This window comes from Dermacentor andersoni, chromosome 1 (assembly GCF_023375885.2).
Source record: "Dermacentor andersoni chromosome 1, qqDerAnde1_hic_scaffold, whole genome shotgun sequence".
Lineage (NCBI taxonomy): Eukaryota > Metazoa > Arthropoda > Arachnida > Ixodida > Ixodidae > Dermacentor > Dermacentor andersoni.
In genome coordinates, this window is record NC_092814.1 from 266136163 (window position 1) to 266155131 (window position 18969).

At 46.4% G+C, this 18969-nt stretch overlaps 1 protein-coding gene across 7 annotated transcripts in view; it reads left to right on the forward strand.

Moving 5' to 3' along the window:
* The first annotated feature begins 3443 nt into the window (after nucleotides 1-3443).
* LOC126548191 (uncharacterized) overlaps nucleotides 3444-18969 on the forward strand; it is a 159225-nt gene continuing 143699 nt past the window's right edge. For 5 of the 7 annotated variants that reach the window (XM_055063102.1, XM_055063103.1, XM_055063104.1 and 2 more), the window contains exons 1-4: nucleotides 3445-3551; nucleotides 3836-3893; nucleotides 10601-10685; nucleotides 11211-11365. In XM_055063102.1, the coding sequence (XP_054919077.1) occupies nucleotides 3840-3893; nucleotides 10601-10685; nucleotides 11211-11365 (294 nt within the window). In that variant the 5' untranslated portion in view covers nucleotides 3445-3551; nucleotides 3836-3839. Of the gene's footprint in view, nucleotides 3552-3835; nucleotides 3894-10600; nucleotides 10686-11210; nucleotides 11366-18969 lie in introns of all 7 variants that reach the window. The other 2 variants (XM_055063106.1, XM_055063107.1) reach the window with 1 other exon arrangement.

Here is an 18969-nt window from a genome sequence, read left to right on the forward strand (position 1 = left end):
GATGCATTGGAGATTACTTATGCAACATGGTGTATATACAAGCTCAAAGCCAAACATTAACGGTATCCAGAAACAACAGAAAATTACATATTAGCCATCTTATCTTGCCCAAGTACAATAGTACTTGGCCCAGCTGGTTTAACACTCCTCAGCTTGAGATTTACGAAGTATGTAAACCCGTACAACTTTGACTTTTGAAAGCAGGAAAGGAAATGGCTCTACCAAGTTTCTTTTTACCTACAATATGGGGAACCAGCGCTGGATAGGCGGCGCGTCGAAAAGAGTGCGTTGCACGCCGCCCTGGCGACGAAACGCGGCATATTCCAGCCGCTCGACCATATGCAGACGACACGTCCGCGGCCGTTTTATAGTTCGTATGTTTCCGCTTTCGCGTCGCTTCAAGTGGACAGTTTTCGTAAAGAAGCTGGCGCCATCAAGTTAAGAAATGATGAAAGAAGCTTTTTAAGCTTTATATATTTTTCACAGTGTGTCGCGGCGAGCACGTGTGTTTAACGGTTGCGCCATGTGCCGTTGCCATGCTTGTGTGGCAGCCTGCCTCGCAAATCTAGTAGCTATGGCGCCAGTCGTGCTGCGCTATGGTTTCGGAAGTATTAGTTGGCCTGAAGACATTCCATACTGCTCTGGCTAGACATACAAAAATTCTGATGTTACTTCGCCACAGCAATCAATGGAGAAGAAAGCTTTATCGCATCAGCTGACTCGCGCAAGCAAAGGTTTGAGTGCTCTGCTGCTTAATCCGTAACAACCCTGGCTACGTTTAGCACTAATTAGATAAGTTTACCGGATACATCTCAGCGCCGAGTCCTTTCCGCATGCGCATTTTTAAAAACACATAGGCGGCTTAGTCGCGCGTGCGCCGGCAGTATGCGCACATAACTCGTATTCCAAAGCAGCTTTCCTCCCTCATAATTCTTGGCAATGGATGGATAATATTTACCTTTCGTATCGTTCGCTTGGTGCGGTGGCATTGCGAAGAAAAAATGGTTGGTACATATGCCGGATGGTGCATGCTATTGCTCATTTTGTTTCCGACGAAATGCCGACTGCAGGTTCTGTAGTTTGGTACTGGCTGCCACGGCTGACCGTCTTCACTATCGAATAAACCAAGCACACAAGAAACCAGCCCGACACCGCTTGACAGGGCGAGAAGACGGGAACTTACTCCGCTCGCCTGACTGCTTGGATCCAGCGGCGCCTCCGTTCTTGTTCGTAGGGTTTAGATGCAAAGACGCAGAAGGATACATCCTCCCTCATCCCGACGTAGTTGTGGCACTTGTATAGGCAACAGTATCGTCGGCGTCCTTTTGTTTTCCTTTGACTTTCAGGGCACGCAACGCCACTACCAGTCGCAATTTTCACCTGTGGGAGCGGCTGCATTGTGCACGTTCTGACCGCCAGAGCGGCGCTGCAGGCGTCGTGAAAACTCCAGCGCTGGTTCCCCATAAGCATTCAGGCAGTCAGTGCCTAGTGATTGTGTCAGCCACTTGCAATGCAGAAAAACTTTTCTTTCCTTTTTTGCCAAGCCAACTGTACTGCACAGCCACTTCTTGGCTGAGCAAAATTCCTAAAATGCTCTGTGTTGCGGGTCCTATGCTGCTGAACACATCCGTTAGAGGACAATTCTAGGCTAAACCTGCAACTGACATCCTCAGAACGTTGCAGAACGGACGAGGACGCCTGTACCTTTTCATGACGCCCACAGGACATCCTTAGAACAACAAAGAACGGACGAGTACGTTTGTACCTTTTGAGAACGTACTCAGGACATCGAGTGTTGTCTGGGTGTAGACTCTTCATAGAGTGTAGAGTGTGGCTGTTTCTTTCATGAGTGTTTCGTTGCATAACTTCTTAGAACTTCAAAACAGTAGGCGGTGCAATGAAATCCTAATTTATGGCAACAATTATGCTAAGAGTTTGTTTTATCTATTTTATGCAAATGGCGATTGTGCTTTGACAGCATTTTATTTTAATAATGCAGAAAGTGTCCCACTAGATATGTACATTAAGCTCGTTAAGCACACCAATTGCTCGCAGCGCTCTCTGATGATATCCTTGAAGAAGTAACCAATGAGTAACCAAAGCATAGCATTTAAGATCCGCATTTAATTAAACGCCCTATGGAGTGTAGATTTGGATACCACCTATTGTTGGATATACCCAAGGAGGATATATAAAAATTTATATATCCTCCTTGGATATACCTAGGCAATGCCTCCTTTACTATAGATGCCTGCCGCTTCGCTAGTCTTCCCATTAGAGCGGAGGTTCCCGTAGTTCAGGGTAGTCGCGGAGAGACGGCGCTCGCAGCCGACCCATTTTCTGTTGCGAAGGAAGTGACGATTACTAGGCTGGCGCGCGCTAGACCAATGGGTTGACGAGAGACCGCGGGTCCTGCCTCCGGGACCGCAACAGACGCCGCGAAAATCTCGGAGGCAGGGCTACATGATTTAGGTTTGCAGCGGCCACTGCAGCTAGCGCTCGCAGCCGACCCGGGTTAACCCGGGTGGGGAAGAGTAAAGAGGGGAGGGGCAGGAACCAGCTTCTTGGCTCACGCGGCAGGCATCTAGTAAAGATATATATATGATATATTTTGTTGGATTGTTGGATGTATTGGACACCACCACGACACACTGCCACATTTATCATGATTGTATCTACACTCTAAGAACAGTTTACACCCTTTGGCTTGCCCCTTCTGCCACACAAAAATAATCGTCATCTGCCTTGATGCGTTTCCTTTCTTTATCGCTGCAAGCCCGGAACTTTCCAGTGACGAACGGCACGCGCGTTATCACAAGGGGCACTCCAAAGGGTGTAAACTGTTCTATGCTGATAACGCGCGTGCCGTTCGTTACTGGAAAGTTCCGGGCTCGCAGCGATAAAGAAAGGAAACGCATCAAGGCAGATGACGATTATTTTTGTGTGGCAGAAGGGGCAAGCCAAAGGGTGTAAACTGTTCTTAGAGTGTACACATATAAAACAAAAGTTAGGTGGATAAAAACTAGGCGTTTATGATGTAATTTTGGCACGGCAGTTACTTGCAAAAGCATTGCCTTCGAGATTGGCTTTTGTAACCCAGGAAGCAGTCACTTAGTGTGATGTAACTTGAAGCATAGCCTTTGAGATTAACTAATAATCACTCCGTGTAGGCATCTTATCAGTTATCAGCTACATTGAACAATCCGGACCACAAAACGCGTTTTTTTCTAGGAAATTTGATCACGAACAGAGCAGCAGCAGGCGCAATTTTTTTTCAACATTTTAAGAGAAAAACTCGTGTGCAAAGTATGTAATGTGACGATATTTAATGTAAATCCAGCGTCTTGTTGTAAAGTGCACAATCCCAGAAAAAGAAGTGGTTGCTTTTTCAAACGTGACACGCGCTCATGCGAAAGCTCGCGTGCTCGGGTTAGCCGGGTCAGCCGGGTCAGTTTGCAACCCTGTTTGTCCAGCTCAGAACGTCCAGACGTCAGCTGTGCTGCTGGAATCTCGGAATTGGTTTTTGATGTCATTTTGAACTCTTCATTTACGTACGTATTTGGTACCTCATAATGCGAATTTTACGTAGAAAAAAGAGAATCGATCGTGGTTACGCTGGTGTCACCTAAATGCCATAGGCCATGTTCTTGTTTTTAGAGCGCTTGGTTAAGAGCTATATTTCGATCAAAGAATTATGCATTATTTTTCATTAACCGACCTCTAAAGGAAGCATGATTGCACTTGCATTCTAAATTTTCACTTGCCAACAATAATTTAATATCGCATGCGGTGTTCCACGCTGTCATCACTTATGTACTTGCTTCTTTACGTTTAGATGGATGGACATGGAAAGTTCACAGGAGCAACGCACAGAAAAGACTACCAGAATATCGGTGAGCCGTCGCATCCTCGGCCGTTTCCCGCGTGGATCACGCCTCAATGTTCACCGTTTTGTTTTGATGTGTTGATTGGTTATTAATGGATGTATTTTGTTTGCTTTTTTTTTATAGGACAGCCCCAAAGTACGTATGCTATCCTTGATTTCGCCGTTGGTAAAATTTTAATTTGCTTGTTCCATTTGCGCAGAGAAATTGAAGAACCAAAGTAGGCAGAAACATACACCGCGAGTTCTGCTCGCATTGCCGCACCTACGCTGCCCCGTTTCTCTCTTTCTTATACAGATTACATCTCAGGAAAAATGTTATGTGGAGAAAGTTTTGCAATATCTTTTCGTGACACGTTTAGCACTAAACTTCGTTATTACAGCTCAATTATTTTTCATTAACGTCAGCATTCCTTGGACCTAGGTAGGTTGACATTTTCAGCGTACTTTGTGTTGTATTTACAGTTTCTGTCCGAATTGGTGCTATCATGTATTTGCCTTACGACATTACTTGCTGGTGTGTGTACCTAGTGCTGGTCTGACATGTAGAAGTGGGGACACAATACTGCAAGAACTGCAAGCACGTGCCAGACTGAATTCTTGCTCCCATTAAAGTAGCAAGCACCTTTTGTGATCATCTACCTGCTTATACGTCGACCTCTGGCCAACATATGGTCGGAATCGCGATGAGTGCAAAAGAATATGATTGGAAAGCAGTGTCTGCTGACAGCCAGCAGTGTGTGCAGGGCATTGTTGCACATCACAACAACCGAAATGGTCACTGCACTCCTAGCATAATCTTATTCATGTATTGCAATATTGAGGGAAGGTTGACCAGAAGTGAGCGTATTGACAGGCACAAGAAAATGAGCATTCACAGTGTGATGACTTGACACCAGGTGCTTGCTTCATTAGAGGGTGCAAAAATAGTTTGGCACGGGCTTGCAGATCCCAAAGTGTCTTGTACCCAGCTGGACATTTCCCCACACATTTGAAGGGGAAGTGGGGATGACATCTGCCTCCCCTTGATGTTTCTGTAATGTGTGGAGACATCATTTTCCCCTCAACCGCGTGTGATGCCTTTTTGAAGGGCATCACTGTGTGTGGTACCCATCACTGTGCAATGCCAGTTGAAAACTGCCATGCATCTTTCAGATGTGTTCATTGTAAATATTCTTTGCTCTATGAAAAGTCAGTTTCATATCCCCTTCAAGCGTCAATTCTGTTGATTGAAAACATTTACACCACAGTTCTTGCATCCTTCAGAATCATGAAAAGCATACAGCTGCTGAATGGATTCAGAATTCTACATTGTTCAGGGAGTCAAGTTTACAGAATTTGGTATCCACACAAGAACATTGTACAAGAACGTCAGATATGAGAATATTAACTATTTCATGTCTAGCATACTTACAAAGAACCTGTCCAGCTACTTTAAAAATATGCCTGATGTAAGGCATGTTCCTTTTTGTTATGTTCCTTTTTTTTTTTCGCCCCTTTTTCTTTCTTTTTTTCTTCTTTCTTTTAATGTCTTTTCCTTTATTTTATCACTGTACGGGAACCCTCATAAAGAAAAAAAGAAAAAAAAAAGATATATATCTTCAAATATGTATGGCCTCACACTCTCATGTGCAGGTCATAAATACCAGGTTCTCTAGCCGAGTGCCATCCATGCGGTATAACCGAGCTCAGATTGGTCCACCTTGACTGACCAAATAGGGCACCACTGTAGGTTAAATGAGGCGTACAACTCCTGCGGGACCCGCCGTGGTTGCTCAGTGGTTATGGTGTTAGACTGCTGAGCACGAGGTCGCGGGATCGGACCCCGACCACGGCGGCCGCATTTGGATGGGGGCGAAATGCGAAAACACCCGTGTACTTAGAATTAGGTGCACGTTAAAGAACCCCAGGTGGTCGAAATTTTCGGAGTCCTCCACTACGGCGTGCATAATCAGAAAGTGGTTTTGTCACGTACAACCCCATAAATTAATTTTTAATTTAACTCCTACGGGGACGGTAGAGTATCCGTCTCCAGTGCAAGAGGACCGTGATTCAAATCCCGGTGCCGCGCTATTCTCCACCGGAAAATACAAAAAAAAAAAAAGAAAACCGTGTGTTGAGAAAATTGCACAAACAGGCCTGGAGTGCGGCCTGATCCCGGTGACCAGAACTGGTAACGCACTCTCTCACAAGAGCAGGATTGGCCACCCTGGTGCAGTACTTGGCCACAACCTCCTATATGAATACAACAATCGAACCCCGGCCCTCAGTCCCCAGCAGCCGCGAAGCAACTGACCACGGCGGCGGTCAGATCTGTGACGCTGCAGAGGGTGCTAAGAATACCTGGCTCCGGACAGGCCGCCATTGGAATCTGAACCTGGCAACGTTTAACGTTAGAACGCTATCTAGTGAGGCGAGTCTAGCAGTGTTATTGGAGGAATTAGAGGGTAGTAAATGGGATATAATGGGATAGGGCTCAGTGAGGTTAGGAGGACAAAAGAAGCATATACAGTGCTAAAAAGCGGGCATGTACTGTGTTACCGGGGCTTAGCGGAGAGACGAGAACTAGGAGTCGGATTCCTGATTAATAAGGAAATAGCTGGCAACATACAGGAATTCTATAGCATTAACGAGAGGGTGGCATGTCTTGTTGTGAAACTTAATAAGAGGTACAAAATGAAGGTTGTACAGGTCTACGCTCCTACATCTAGTCATGATGACCAGGAAGTCGAAAGCTTTTATGAAGACGTAGAATCGGCGATGAGTAAAGTCAAAACAAAATACACTATACTGATGGGCGACTTCAATGCCAGGGTAGGCAAGAAGCAGGCTGGAGACAAGTCAGTGGGGGAATATGGCATAGGCTCTAGGAATAGCAGAGGAGAATTATTAGTAGAGTTTGCATAACAGAATAATATGCGGATAATGAATACCTTTTTCCGCAAGCGGGTTAGCCGAAAGTGGACGTGGAGGAGCCCGAATGGTGAGACTAGAAATGAAATCGACTTCATACTCTGCGCGAACCCTGGCATCATTCAAGATGTAGACGTGCTCGGCAAGGTACGCTGCAGTGACCACAGGATGGTAAGAACTCGAATTAGCCTAGACTTGAGGAGGGAACGAAAGAAACTGGTACACAAGAAGCCAATCAATGAGTTAGCGGTAAGAGGGAAACTAGAGGAATTCCGGATCAAACTACAGAACAGGTATTCGGCTTTAACTCAGGAAGAGGACCTTAGTGTTGAAGCAATGAACGACAACCTCATGGGCATCATTAAGGAGTGCGCAATAGAAGTCGGTGGTAACGCCGTTAGACAGGAAACCAGTAAGCTATCGCAGGAGACGAAAGATCTGATCAAGAAACGCCAATGTATGAAAGCCTCTAATCCTACAGCTAGAATAGAACTGGCAGAACTTTCTAAGTTAATCAACAAGTGTAAGACAGCGGACATCAGGAACTATAATATGGATAGAATTGAACAGGCTCTCAGGAACGGAGGAAGCCTAAAAACAGTGAAGAAGAAACTAGGAATAGGCAAGAATCAGATGTGTGCGTTAAGAGACAAAGCCGGCAATATCGTTACTAATATGGATGAGATAGTTCAAGTGGCTGAGGAGTTCTATAGAGATTTATACAGTACCAGTGGCACCCACGACGATAGTGGAAGAGAAAATAGCCTAGAGGAATTCGAAATCCCACAGGTAACGCCAGAAGAAGTAAAGAAAGCCTTAGGAGCTATGCAAAGGGGGAAGGCAGCTGGGGAGGATCAGGTAACAGCAGATTTGTTGAAGGATGGTGGTCAGATTGTTCTAGAGAAACTGGCCACCCTGTATACGCAATGCCTCATAACCTCGAGCGTACCGGAATCTTGGAAGAACGCTAACATAATCCTAATCCATAAGAAAGGGGACGCCAAAGACTTGAAAAATTATAGACCGATCAGCTTACTGTCCGTTGCCTACAAAGTATTTACTAAGGTAATCGCAAATAGAATCAGGAACACCTTAGACTTCTGTCAACCAAAGGACCAGGCAGGATTCCGTAAAGGCTACTCAACAATAGACCATATTCACACTATCAATCAAGTGATAGAGAAATGTGCAGAATATAACCAACCCTTATATATAGCTTTCATTGATTACGAGAAAGCGTTTGATTCAGTCGAAACCTCAGCAGTCATGGAGGCATTACGGAATCAGGGTGTAGATGAGCCATATGTAAAAATACTGGAAGATATCTATAGCGGCTCCACAGGCACCGTAGTCCTCCACAAAGAAAGCAACAAAATCCCTATAAAGAAAGGCGTCAGACAGGGAGATACGATATCTCCAATGCTATTCACAGCATGTTTACAGGAGGTATTCAGAGGCCTGGAGTGGGAAGAATTGGGGATAAAAGTTGATGGAGAATACCTTAGCAACTTGCGATTCGCTGATGATATTGCCTTGCTTAGTAACTCAGGAGACCAATTGCAATGCATGCTCACTGACCTGGAGAGGCAAAGCAGAAGGGTGGGTCTGAAAATTAATCTGCAGAAAACTTAAGTACTGTTTAACAGTCTCGGAAGAGAACAGCAGTTTACGATAGGTAGCGAAACACTGGAAGTGGTAAGGGAATACATCTACTTAGGGCAGGTAGTGACCACGGATCCGGATCATGAGACTGAAATAACCAGAAGAATAAGAATGGGTTGGGGTGCGTTTGGCAGGCATTCTCAAATCATGAACAGTAGGTTGCCACTATCCCTCAAAAGGAAAGTGTACAACAGCTGTGTGTTACCAGTACTCACATATGGGGCAGAAACCTGGAGGCTTACGAAAAGGGTTCTGCTGAAATTGAGGACGACGCAACGAGCTATGGAAAGAATAATGATGGGTGTAACGCTAAGGGATAAGAAAAGAGCAGATTGGGTGAGGCAACAAACGCGGGTAAACGACATCTTAGTTGAAATCAAGAAAAAGAAATGGGCATGGGCCGGACATGTAATGAGGAGGGAAGATAACCGATGGTCACTAAGAGCTACGCACTGGATTCCAAGGGAAGGGAAGCGTAGCAGGGAGCGGCAGAAAGTTAGGTGGGCAGATGACATTAAGACGTTTGCAGGGACAACATGGCCACAATTAGTACATGACCGGGGTAGTTGGAGAAGTATGGGAGAGGCCTTTGCCCTGCAGTGGGCGTAACTAGGCTGATGATGATGATGATGATGATGATGATGAAGGCATTGCGAAAAACAAAGTGAACCTGCTACTTGACAATATACTTACACTGACAGAAGACATTCAGTTGTCTACCTTCCAACTTGTCCTCCTAAAAAACTTAATGGCTATTCAAACTTGTAGCACAGGTGCAATCAGTGTTTCAAAATGTCTGTGACATGTTTTAAATATCAATTTCATTATTACGTTTGCTTTTGATTCACTACCTAGGCCTGCAAAATTGTGGACACTACGCCTGAAAGGGACATGACATATTTTATTGCTGCGTACTTCTGTTGTAGGTAGTTGCATTGCAGGGAATGTGAAATAGGGAACTAATATTAACAGAACAAATATGTGTGCAGGTGTCACACACTTTCTTTCCCTTAGTAAACGGGACTACAAGTCTCCAAGCAACTTAGTTGGTAAATACAAAAAGGGTCAACAGTCTGCTTAAGCTTGCAACAGCCCCTCCTTATAGGCATTTCTTTGCACTCCAAACATTCAGTTTCGGCTTACATTCAAACTTAACTGACCTACTTAATTATGTTGCAGCTTGAAAAACACTTTTGCCAGAGCTTATGTAGCATTCCTGCCATTTGTTCTGTTGTCAGGCGAAACATGTTTGTGCAGATGTGTATGGCCACATGTTAGGCCCTCTAACAAAGCTTTTAAAATTAACATGCTCAAAATGTAGGGACATGGTTGCTTGTAGCCTGGTTGTATGAAAAATGGGCAATTGTGTAGTACAGACGCAGCTTGATCCCTGTGTTTTTAGTGTGTCAATTTGTTTTTCAGCAGCACCCTTTATGTGTCATAGTTATAAACTTAGATCTTATAATATAATCAACATTTGTCTAGACAGGTAGGCTGGAGCTTTGAATGAAGCAATTTTGTAGCTTAGGCACTGGTCATATAAGAAGACACCAGTAAGAAGTGCATAGTAGGATTTTCTAACATAGTGACATTTAGACCATTTGTAGCTGAATTGTATGTAGGCATTGCTTATGATATTTATAGGAGTTTCTCTGTGCTGCAGCTTTACATTTACTCTGGCATAACTTGAGCTGGCCATAGGGTAGGTGCTTGCTCTGAGCATTTATGAGCCAGCCAGCATGCACCGAAGGATTGGGGGGGGGGGGAAGGGGATGCATATAGGTTGTGGCGTGTAGACCTGTAGCCTAAGAGACAGAGCTTGAAGCGCACTAGTATATGCCTAGTGATAGGTCTTGCTGCTGTGGAGATCTGGGAAGATAAAAATGCTGCACTTCAAAGAAAATGGAATTATTAAAATAAAACTAACATTCTCCACTTTTTGCTATAGACAATTTCGTGTGGCCACGTAGAAATTGTTTTAACTTCATTGTACTTATTTACAAAGATAGATAGTATTGTCTAGGGACCTTTTATGGGTGCGTCAGTAAAGGTTGCAGAATGTGGGGCTGCTGGTTATGAATTGTGCGTGCTAGACATTTAATATGAGTGTGCTCTTTTGTGACTGCAATGGTCATTACGTAGGTGGACGAGGCATCTAGAGAAGACCTGGTCAAGCAGGTGAAGCGTCAGCTTGCAATACTTCAGAAAGCTAAGGCAAAGTGTGATGGTGAGTGCTCACATCTTCAGTATGGTAATCCTTTAGTGAGTGTATTTGCCAATTGTGACTTTGACGAACTAAGGAAGGATTCTTGCATTATTGAGTGCAGTTATGAAGAGTTATGAACATTGTTTGATTTGTCAGAATGATTTTTGGGACATCATATTTAAAACTGCTATTCATGTTAGTGTGAAGGCAGCTGCGTAATTCACTTGTGGCCTCTCGCATCACATTGAGATTAGTATTTAGGCTTTGAAATACAAATTTTTTATACTGCAGTAAGTTTAGAGCTGTCAACTGCAGTCGCAGGTTGAAGCACTGTGCCATGTGCAGTCAAGTTGCAGCGTAAACTCTGAAGTCCTCCAGTCTTGTTGGACAAATGAGTACAACCATGCTGTGTGCAGTGCAAACCAAATCTTTCAAGTGCCATCACACCTCTTCTACTTTAAGGCAATTTTTTGGTTGCGAAGGTGCTTGGGTGTGCAACTCATAAGAGAAACACGGATATCTGACCAAGTTTTCTCTGTGCATCAGATCTCAACAGGAAGTGTCAGGAGAAGGACAAGGCTATTGAAGAGTTGCGTAGTCGATGTGAGGCATGGGAGCAGGACCAGGCAGAATTGGAGGAGCTGCGCCATGCATACCAGTCACTGCAAGAAGCTCAGGAGAAGCAGTTCCACTCCTTTCAGGTGAGTAGGACCTCTCACTTGGGTGCACTTATTATTACTGGCCGTGGTGGCTCACAGTGGCTGTGGCATTCTGCAACTGAGCACAAAGTCACAGGTTCAGTTTCTTGCCACATTGGCAGCATTCCAGTGGATGTGGAATGCAAAAATTATTTTGTACTTGGATGTAGGTGCATGCTAAAAAAGGAAACCCAGGTTTTTAAGATTAATTCGGAGCCCCGCCCCTACAGTGTTTCTTGTAACCGACCAGGTAGCTCTAGGACATTGCACTTCAATGAAATTAGTTCTATTACCAGTGGTGTGGCCAGGAATGTTTTCAGAGGGGGCTCACATGTGACCGCAGGTGCGGTTGTCGCTTCCTGTTCTATTCCAAGTATCCTAGTACACAAGTTTCGAGAGGAGGGCATGTGGGGGGGTGGCATGATTAGTGTGTGTCCCCCTGGCTATGCCCCTGATTATTACTACAGCACATTGTACATGAGTGCACTATATTCTAGTAGTAATGAAGCATTACCAACAAGCCACTTATACTTGGAGAAGCCTTGAGGAAGAATAGGATTCTGAGAGAAGTGCCTATTGCATACCTGCCAACTGTCCCAAATTTTATCGCAATAGCAATTATGTGGGCACTCCAGGCGCATTTGTTCCGTCGGTGTCGCCCAGAGCTCCTGTATAAAGTCCAAAGGTGATAAAATAGTCGCTGTGCGCCATATGCTGTATGTGCTTGTGAACATTGTGGGAGATACGGGGTTCTCCTCCGTACTCTTGGGACAAAGGAACGACAACACAGTAGTGCAAACAATCACAAGGGCATTTATTGCACCTTTCATAGATCAATGCCAGCTAGCCGAGTTGCTATCCCCAAAACATGCCGATGGGCGCGCGACAAATCTAGAAGTCCGACTTGCCGCAACCGCATTGCGAGCGAATATATTCGCCCCATGCTGGATCCCAACGCCTGGTCGTTCGCGTGTACAGTCACGCGAATGGTGGCACGTTCGAAGGCGGCCACGCGAGACAGTCTCGCAGAAGCATCCGACGGCGCCCGCGCGGACGTCCGCGCCCGCCGACGACCTCGAACCAAAGAGGACGCGCCTTGTCTCTCGGCGCCCGAGTAACCCCGCCGCGGCGCGATAGTCGCGCCATCTCTCGCACCGCGCTTGTACCACTCCGACCGCCGCGGGCGCCAGGCCACGCGGGCCATGCGGGAAAACAGCATCTCAGGGGAGGCTTGAGAGTCACGCACCCCCACATCCCCCCAACCTTAAATCACTTCTTATTCCGGCGAAACATGTCACTCGGTCTAACATCAACACGTGCTTCGCGAACAAGGTGGTACATGCAACAGTGGCCGCGCCGAGGAAATGTCCACACGCTGTGCATAACATGCGAGCCGACTGTCCTTGGGGTACACCGCTGGCGTCCGCCGGTCACAGCAGCAGCTTTGCGGACTCGACAGCACGATTCCAGGCCAGGACTCCGGAAACGACGCAGTAGTCGGTACGAGCAAGCGTCGTTCGCGCCAACGCGCTTTGCTGGCAAGAGCCGCCGTAGCTGTCGGTGACCGCCGGCTCTTTTGTCCGCCGCCGAGGGTTGTGAGCTGGATGCAGGAGGCCGCCGAAGTCGCCGCGCCGAACTGGCCACAGCATCACCATCGCCCGGGGTGGCTCCAATGACGCTGCGTAGACTCAACACACTCGGCAAACACTACAGTAGTGCAAGGGAGAGGAATTCTGCATGTGCATCGCCCACGTGGTACGATGTTCAACTCGGCTAGCAAAAGATCGGGCAGCTACTCAGATGCTAAGTTCACGTGAACGAAGCTCGCTTTCTTGAGTCGAACGAGTAATTTCAATTCGTGCGAGGCTAAATGGAATGAGGGAAGCAACTTGCAACACCTCAACGCCACGGTCCACCAGGTTGTGTCCCTCCACGTGCGACAGGCAGCTTCGTAAAGCCTTAGGCCTAAAGCGTCGCTACTCTGACAACAACCGGCATCCAACAAACACCCAAATTGGGCGCACAGGTAGCCGCGAGGAGACGTCAGCTCTGTGAGGTGGTCCTACTCCGCTCGGTGCACACAGCATCCGAGTTGACGGCGCCCACCATCCCAGACGGTGTCGGAGCGCCCGGTGCCAGGCCGCAATACCAGTCAGCCCGTCGTGGCACCCGTGACCCGCGGCCACCCGGCTCCCAGAGCCGCGACTTCATCCGAGTCAAAGAGATAGAAGAAGCTATTTACATAAGAAATTCGGGCCACCCACGAGGCTTCCGTACTCACTCGCTTCAGGCTTGCCACTGCTTCGCGGGCGCTCAGCCTCGCTCTCCCAGGATGCAGACCACGTGGCTCTTGTACTGACGAATGTCATTAAAAAAAACACTTGCGAAAAGGCTTAGCATGTTGATAAGTTCAAACACACTACAGCCACCGTCGCCTCGCTCAAGAAAGCACGCCGCCGACGCTAGCGATCAAAATCCACACTAGGCCTACGCTTCGGTTCAAACAAAGGTCTTGAACGAAGCAACACTTAAAATTATCGTCCGATGCCCCAAGAGGTCCACGTTGGGCAGCCAGATGTGGGAGATACGGGGTTCTCCTTCGTACTCTTGGGACAAAAGAACGACAACACAGTAGTGCAAACAATCACAAGGGCATTTATTGCACCTTTCATAGATCAATGCCTGCTAGCCGAGTTGCTATCCCCAAAACATGCCGATGGGCGTGCGACAAATCTAGAAGTCCGACTTACCGCGACCGCATTGCGGGCGAATATATTCGCCCCATGCTGGATCCCAACGCCTGGTCGTTCGCGTGTACAGTCACGCGAATGGTGGCACATTCGAAGGCGGCCACGCGAGACAGTCTCGCAGAAGCATCCGACGGCGCCCGCGCGGACGTCTGCGCCCGCCGATGACCTCGAACCAAAGAGGACGCGCCTTGTCTCTCGGCGCCCGAGTAACCCCGCCGCGGCGCGATAGTCGCGCCATCTCTCGCACCGCGCTTGTACCACTCCGACTGCCGCGGGTGCCAGGCCACGCGGGCCGTGCGGGAAAACAGCATCTCAGGGGAGGCGTTAGAGTCACGCACCCCCACAACATGTACGAGGGTGAGCCGACAAACGCTGCTCAATCTTGCGTGCGTGAGCACCCTCTCCTGTCACGCGCGAAACACAGGGATGAGGCGAGGGAGGGGGGTTCTTCCCCGGCGGCTGCTGCTCACAGCGCGTCCGTGTAGGCGCCACATCTTGAAAGTGATCTGCGATGTGGCCAAAGTGTGCACTCGCACAGGCTTCATCTTCAAAGTGATCTGCGATGTTCGCAGAGTGCGCATAGTGCCTGTAGCTTTGCATGCACTGTGCTTTCTATGTTTCGTTTGCATTGAAGCGAGAAATGTACGAAGGTAAATTCACCCGCTGCTGCTGCCATGATTCCTCACTCCAGTGATCTGACAGTGAGTTATGTTCATGTTTACCTGTGTGTGTGTGACACCGTGCTTATTAGTTTAGTTAGTAAGTGAATGTTTACAAGCTTATACGGCCAATAAAACTACTATCCTTACTTCGTATAGCAATCTACTAATTTGCTATCGTAATCGATGCTTCTCCTTTTGGGCGAAACTTCACTTTCTTTCATAAATTTTACGATTTTACAAATATTGCATCTAGTTTTACGAAACATGGTGTTTGTGAAAAAGTTTTATCTCATTAATCTACGAACCTCCCGTTGGAAGTTTTCCAATGGTGAAAGGGTGCAAAAGGGACGCTTGCTTCGAGCAAGTTGATACAGACAACTTCCTGAAACAGGCAAAACCTGCAATACTAGTAAAGTCACTGAAAGAATTACTATGATATAAAAAACACTGTTGCTTGTCAGTTTCGGCTGTAACAAATTTATAGCTGCTGCTTGTGTGTGGTGTCTAAGCTAGACTGTTGTTAGTAAAGTGTGTATCCTACAAAAGTTCTGTGGCAAGCTTAAAGGGGTCCTGAACCACCCCTTGGGCTTGGTAAAAAAAACAGCACAGCACACGCTCCGCATGCGATGGCAGTGTAGCAATGGTGTGTCATCTTCCGACTCGGAGTCATCGTCCGGTGGTGCAGCAGAAACCTGACGAATGATCTCGCCGTCGTTGAGTTTTGCGCATGTCAGTACAGCAGTGTCAGCACCTGTGAAACTGTCAAATGAGACGGTGTCCGGAATCGCAGTGCAACCACTGCGCAGGTCTCGGCAGAACATTTTCGTCGTCAGTAGGGAGCACATCGGAAGGTGACAAATTCTAGGCCTCCCGGCACCCGCTTGCCGGCATTCCCCAGCGCAGTCTGCGCGGGCACTGTCGGTGCCACTAGACACTTGGCGCAATGTTTCCGTATGCCACGTTGAATCACCGGAACCTCGACACAGCACACAAAGCAAACACCACCATGCCGTCACCAGTAGCACAAACGAAAAATGTTGCCTACTCGCAGCGTCGTGCGAGAAGAAACAAATCAGCTGCTTAATTGTCTTGACATGGCTTACTAAGCTGAAACTGGAACTGCTGTAGAGCCACTCTATCGAACCAGGCAGAAACGATGATGATGAACGGGGATTTGCAGTAGCACCACTTCGTGGGGCAGCAAGGAGGCTCCGTTCAAAACAAAAATGGCGTTCAGCAAGTCTAACCATGCACCGGTCAGAGTCGGTGCATGCACCGACCATGCATCGGTCAGAGTCGGTCTCTTCTTAGTGAACGTGGTGGTCATATTATCATGAATGAAAAAATTGTTTCTTTTGTTCAAGAAAGCTCTCATTTCTTTTCTCCTTTGAGATGCATCTCAAGAACACAATTTGACCTTGTCAAAGCAAGTACCAAACACAAGTTTAGGACCATACATTTGCCTTTAATGAGCTGGTCAACAATTTTTTTTTACCCGCTGTATCTCAATTAGTTTTCAGAGAAACTGTTTAATATATCATTTAGCATGTATTTGAACAATATAAAGAAGTAAAGCAATAAAGACATTCTCGGCCAGGTATTTTTATCTTGCCAGTTGATATTTTGCTGTGTTCTTGCTGCAGCCATCAGCTACCATCCATCTCTCGTTCTTTGTACCCATTTCTTGGTATTTCTTTTTTTTGGACACCGAAAAAAAAAAAGGGCGAAGAGCATAGTGTGTGCTGCTACAAAATCTTAGGAGCTTCTCTGGGATATGCTTATAAGGTAGCCAAAAAAGAAAGAAAACAGAACAAAACAAAAACAGCATACCTGTAAGAGGAGACGACATCTGCAGGTCTTGTGCTTTGCTCTGACCTCATAAGACCTACAGATGCTGTTTCTTCTTTTACTTGTTTTTACAGTTACTCAGAAAAATATGAAAAATATGTGTGGTATTTGCATGGAGTAGGCAAATGGCAGAATCAACAGCTGCTGTTATCGTGCTTTACTGTCATGTATTACTGTAGTGAAGGCATGTCAAACCAAAGAAAAGTTATTAGAGCAGTGATCCTCATGCTGTGCTGTGAATGAACCACTTCAGGTGTTGCTCTCTTTACTATCCATGATGCTTTATGCACATGAATATCCATGTCCATAAGCTGATGAGTGCACCGGCAAGTTCGCAATGTCAAGTTCGGACACCAGTCCTCAATTTTAAATTTCATGCACTGGCAGCTACAAAATCTAATTTATTGTAAATTCCTGGTCTGTGTACTTATGCTCTCTCTGGTGTACGAAGAAAAAAAAGACGGCACGTTTTTGTATTTCATTGTGACCCTAAAACGGTTCTTGCTGCTTTCTTTTTTTGTTCGTGCATGTAGAAGAGAAGGCAAAGAATGATATGCTACTGAGAGTAGTAGGTAGGAGTCATCAGCAGACCTTGAACCATAACCGCATTAGCTCTTAAGCTTCCATTTCCAAATTTTTTTTTATTTTGGGGGTTATGAAGGTTCTTGACTTCAAAGCCCAAGAAAATGTACTGGCAAGCCTCGGAGTGCCCTAAATAATTTGTTAAATAGCTTTCCTGTGAACCAGTTCAGGTTTTGTTTTCCAGAAAGTGTATGTGTTCTGACGTCATGACGCAGAAGGTAGTCGCATGGGAGCACATCACGACTTTTTAACACTTTCTGGCTCACTCTGTCGTTTGCTATGCTGCTACACAGTGCGTGGTGCAGTGTATCATAATAACAGACTGAAACAACATGCGTAGCCCTCTGCCGCGCTAACAGTCATTCTAATCCACGGCCACGCTAGATAAGGAGATATGCGGCAACTTGCCCCTCCCCTTACTACTCCTCCTCTTCCTCGTGCACACTTGATTATGTTGCTGTGAGCTGGCTCCCCTTTCCCCTTGCTCACGCGGCAAGACACCCCTTAACAAGCCACCAGCCTTCTTAGCTCACCCTCGCACGCTTACACTTGCATGTAAAAGCCACCCAAGCCATACAGCGGGCGATAGGATCTTATCGCACTTGGACTTTATACAGAACATGATACTGCTCTGCTTCGATGGTCAGGTTGCTCATGGTTGTGCGATTTGGGAAGTGCGTTCACAAGCAGCCGCTTGTAATTCAACCATTTGACCATCTGCATCCATGGAAGTTTCCATTTATTGTCTCTGTATTCCTTCGCGATGGCAGTGAAGTTTCGTTATATTGAAATTGTGTATAAATGCACTTCATTATATTGTCATGTGGTAGTGACGGTAAAGAAAGCAGCAAAACTGTGAATGGTGAAACTAGTGTTTTATTGGGCGAACCTGTGCTCTCAAAAACAGGCTACACTCAAAGCACAACAATAGCGGGAAGCACCATCGGTGATCGTCGAAAATCTGATCTGCCGGTCAAGCACGTCCACTTTTATACACGAATCATCGAAGGTTCCAGAGTAATCAGTGGTACCCACATGTCTTCCCGAAAGTTATAGACAATTCGCGTCACACATGCAGTCAAATTCACTAGCTTCGGTGATAACAGAACCATCGATAACATTCGAGAAACTTCCGATACATGCAGGTGCATCCCGCACTGAGCGATAACATTTCTTAGATGGTGGAAAGCACTAATCCGTAAAAGATAAACAAGTCCATGTGTCAATGCCCCCCTTGCAAAAAGCATCGTCCCGATGCTACAAACATAATAGGAGAGTGAAACAGAAAAGGATACTTATTAAGCAAAAGTAACAAAACAACAACAACGACAAAATGAAGTCCAATGTAACAGTAAAAAAAAAAAAATGAAAGTCCAAAGTTTATCTATGCAAAGTCCCAAAGTTCGTTAGCGCTGGTGGAATTGCTTTAGTCGCACAACATGGACTATTTCAGGTCGTGAGCGGCACGGCTGCGATAACGAAATGCCGTCTGGTGCGGCATCATAGTCGAGCATGCCAATGCGTCGGATGATCTGGTAGGGTCCAAAATAGTGGCGCAAAAGCTTTTCGCTGAGTCCTCGTCGGCATATCTGGGTCCAAACCCAAACACGATCACTGGGCTGGTACTCGATGTAGTGTCGTTGAAGGTTGTAGTGTTGGCTGTTGGTCCTCTGCTGGCTCTTGTTCTGCAGGTGGGCGAGCTGTCGGGCTTCTTTGGCATGCTCGAGATAGGTGGCGATGTTAAGGTTCTCTTCATCAATGATGT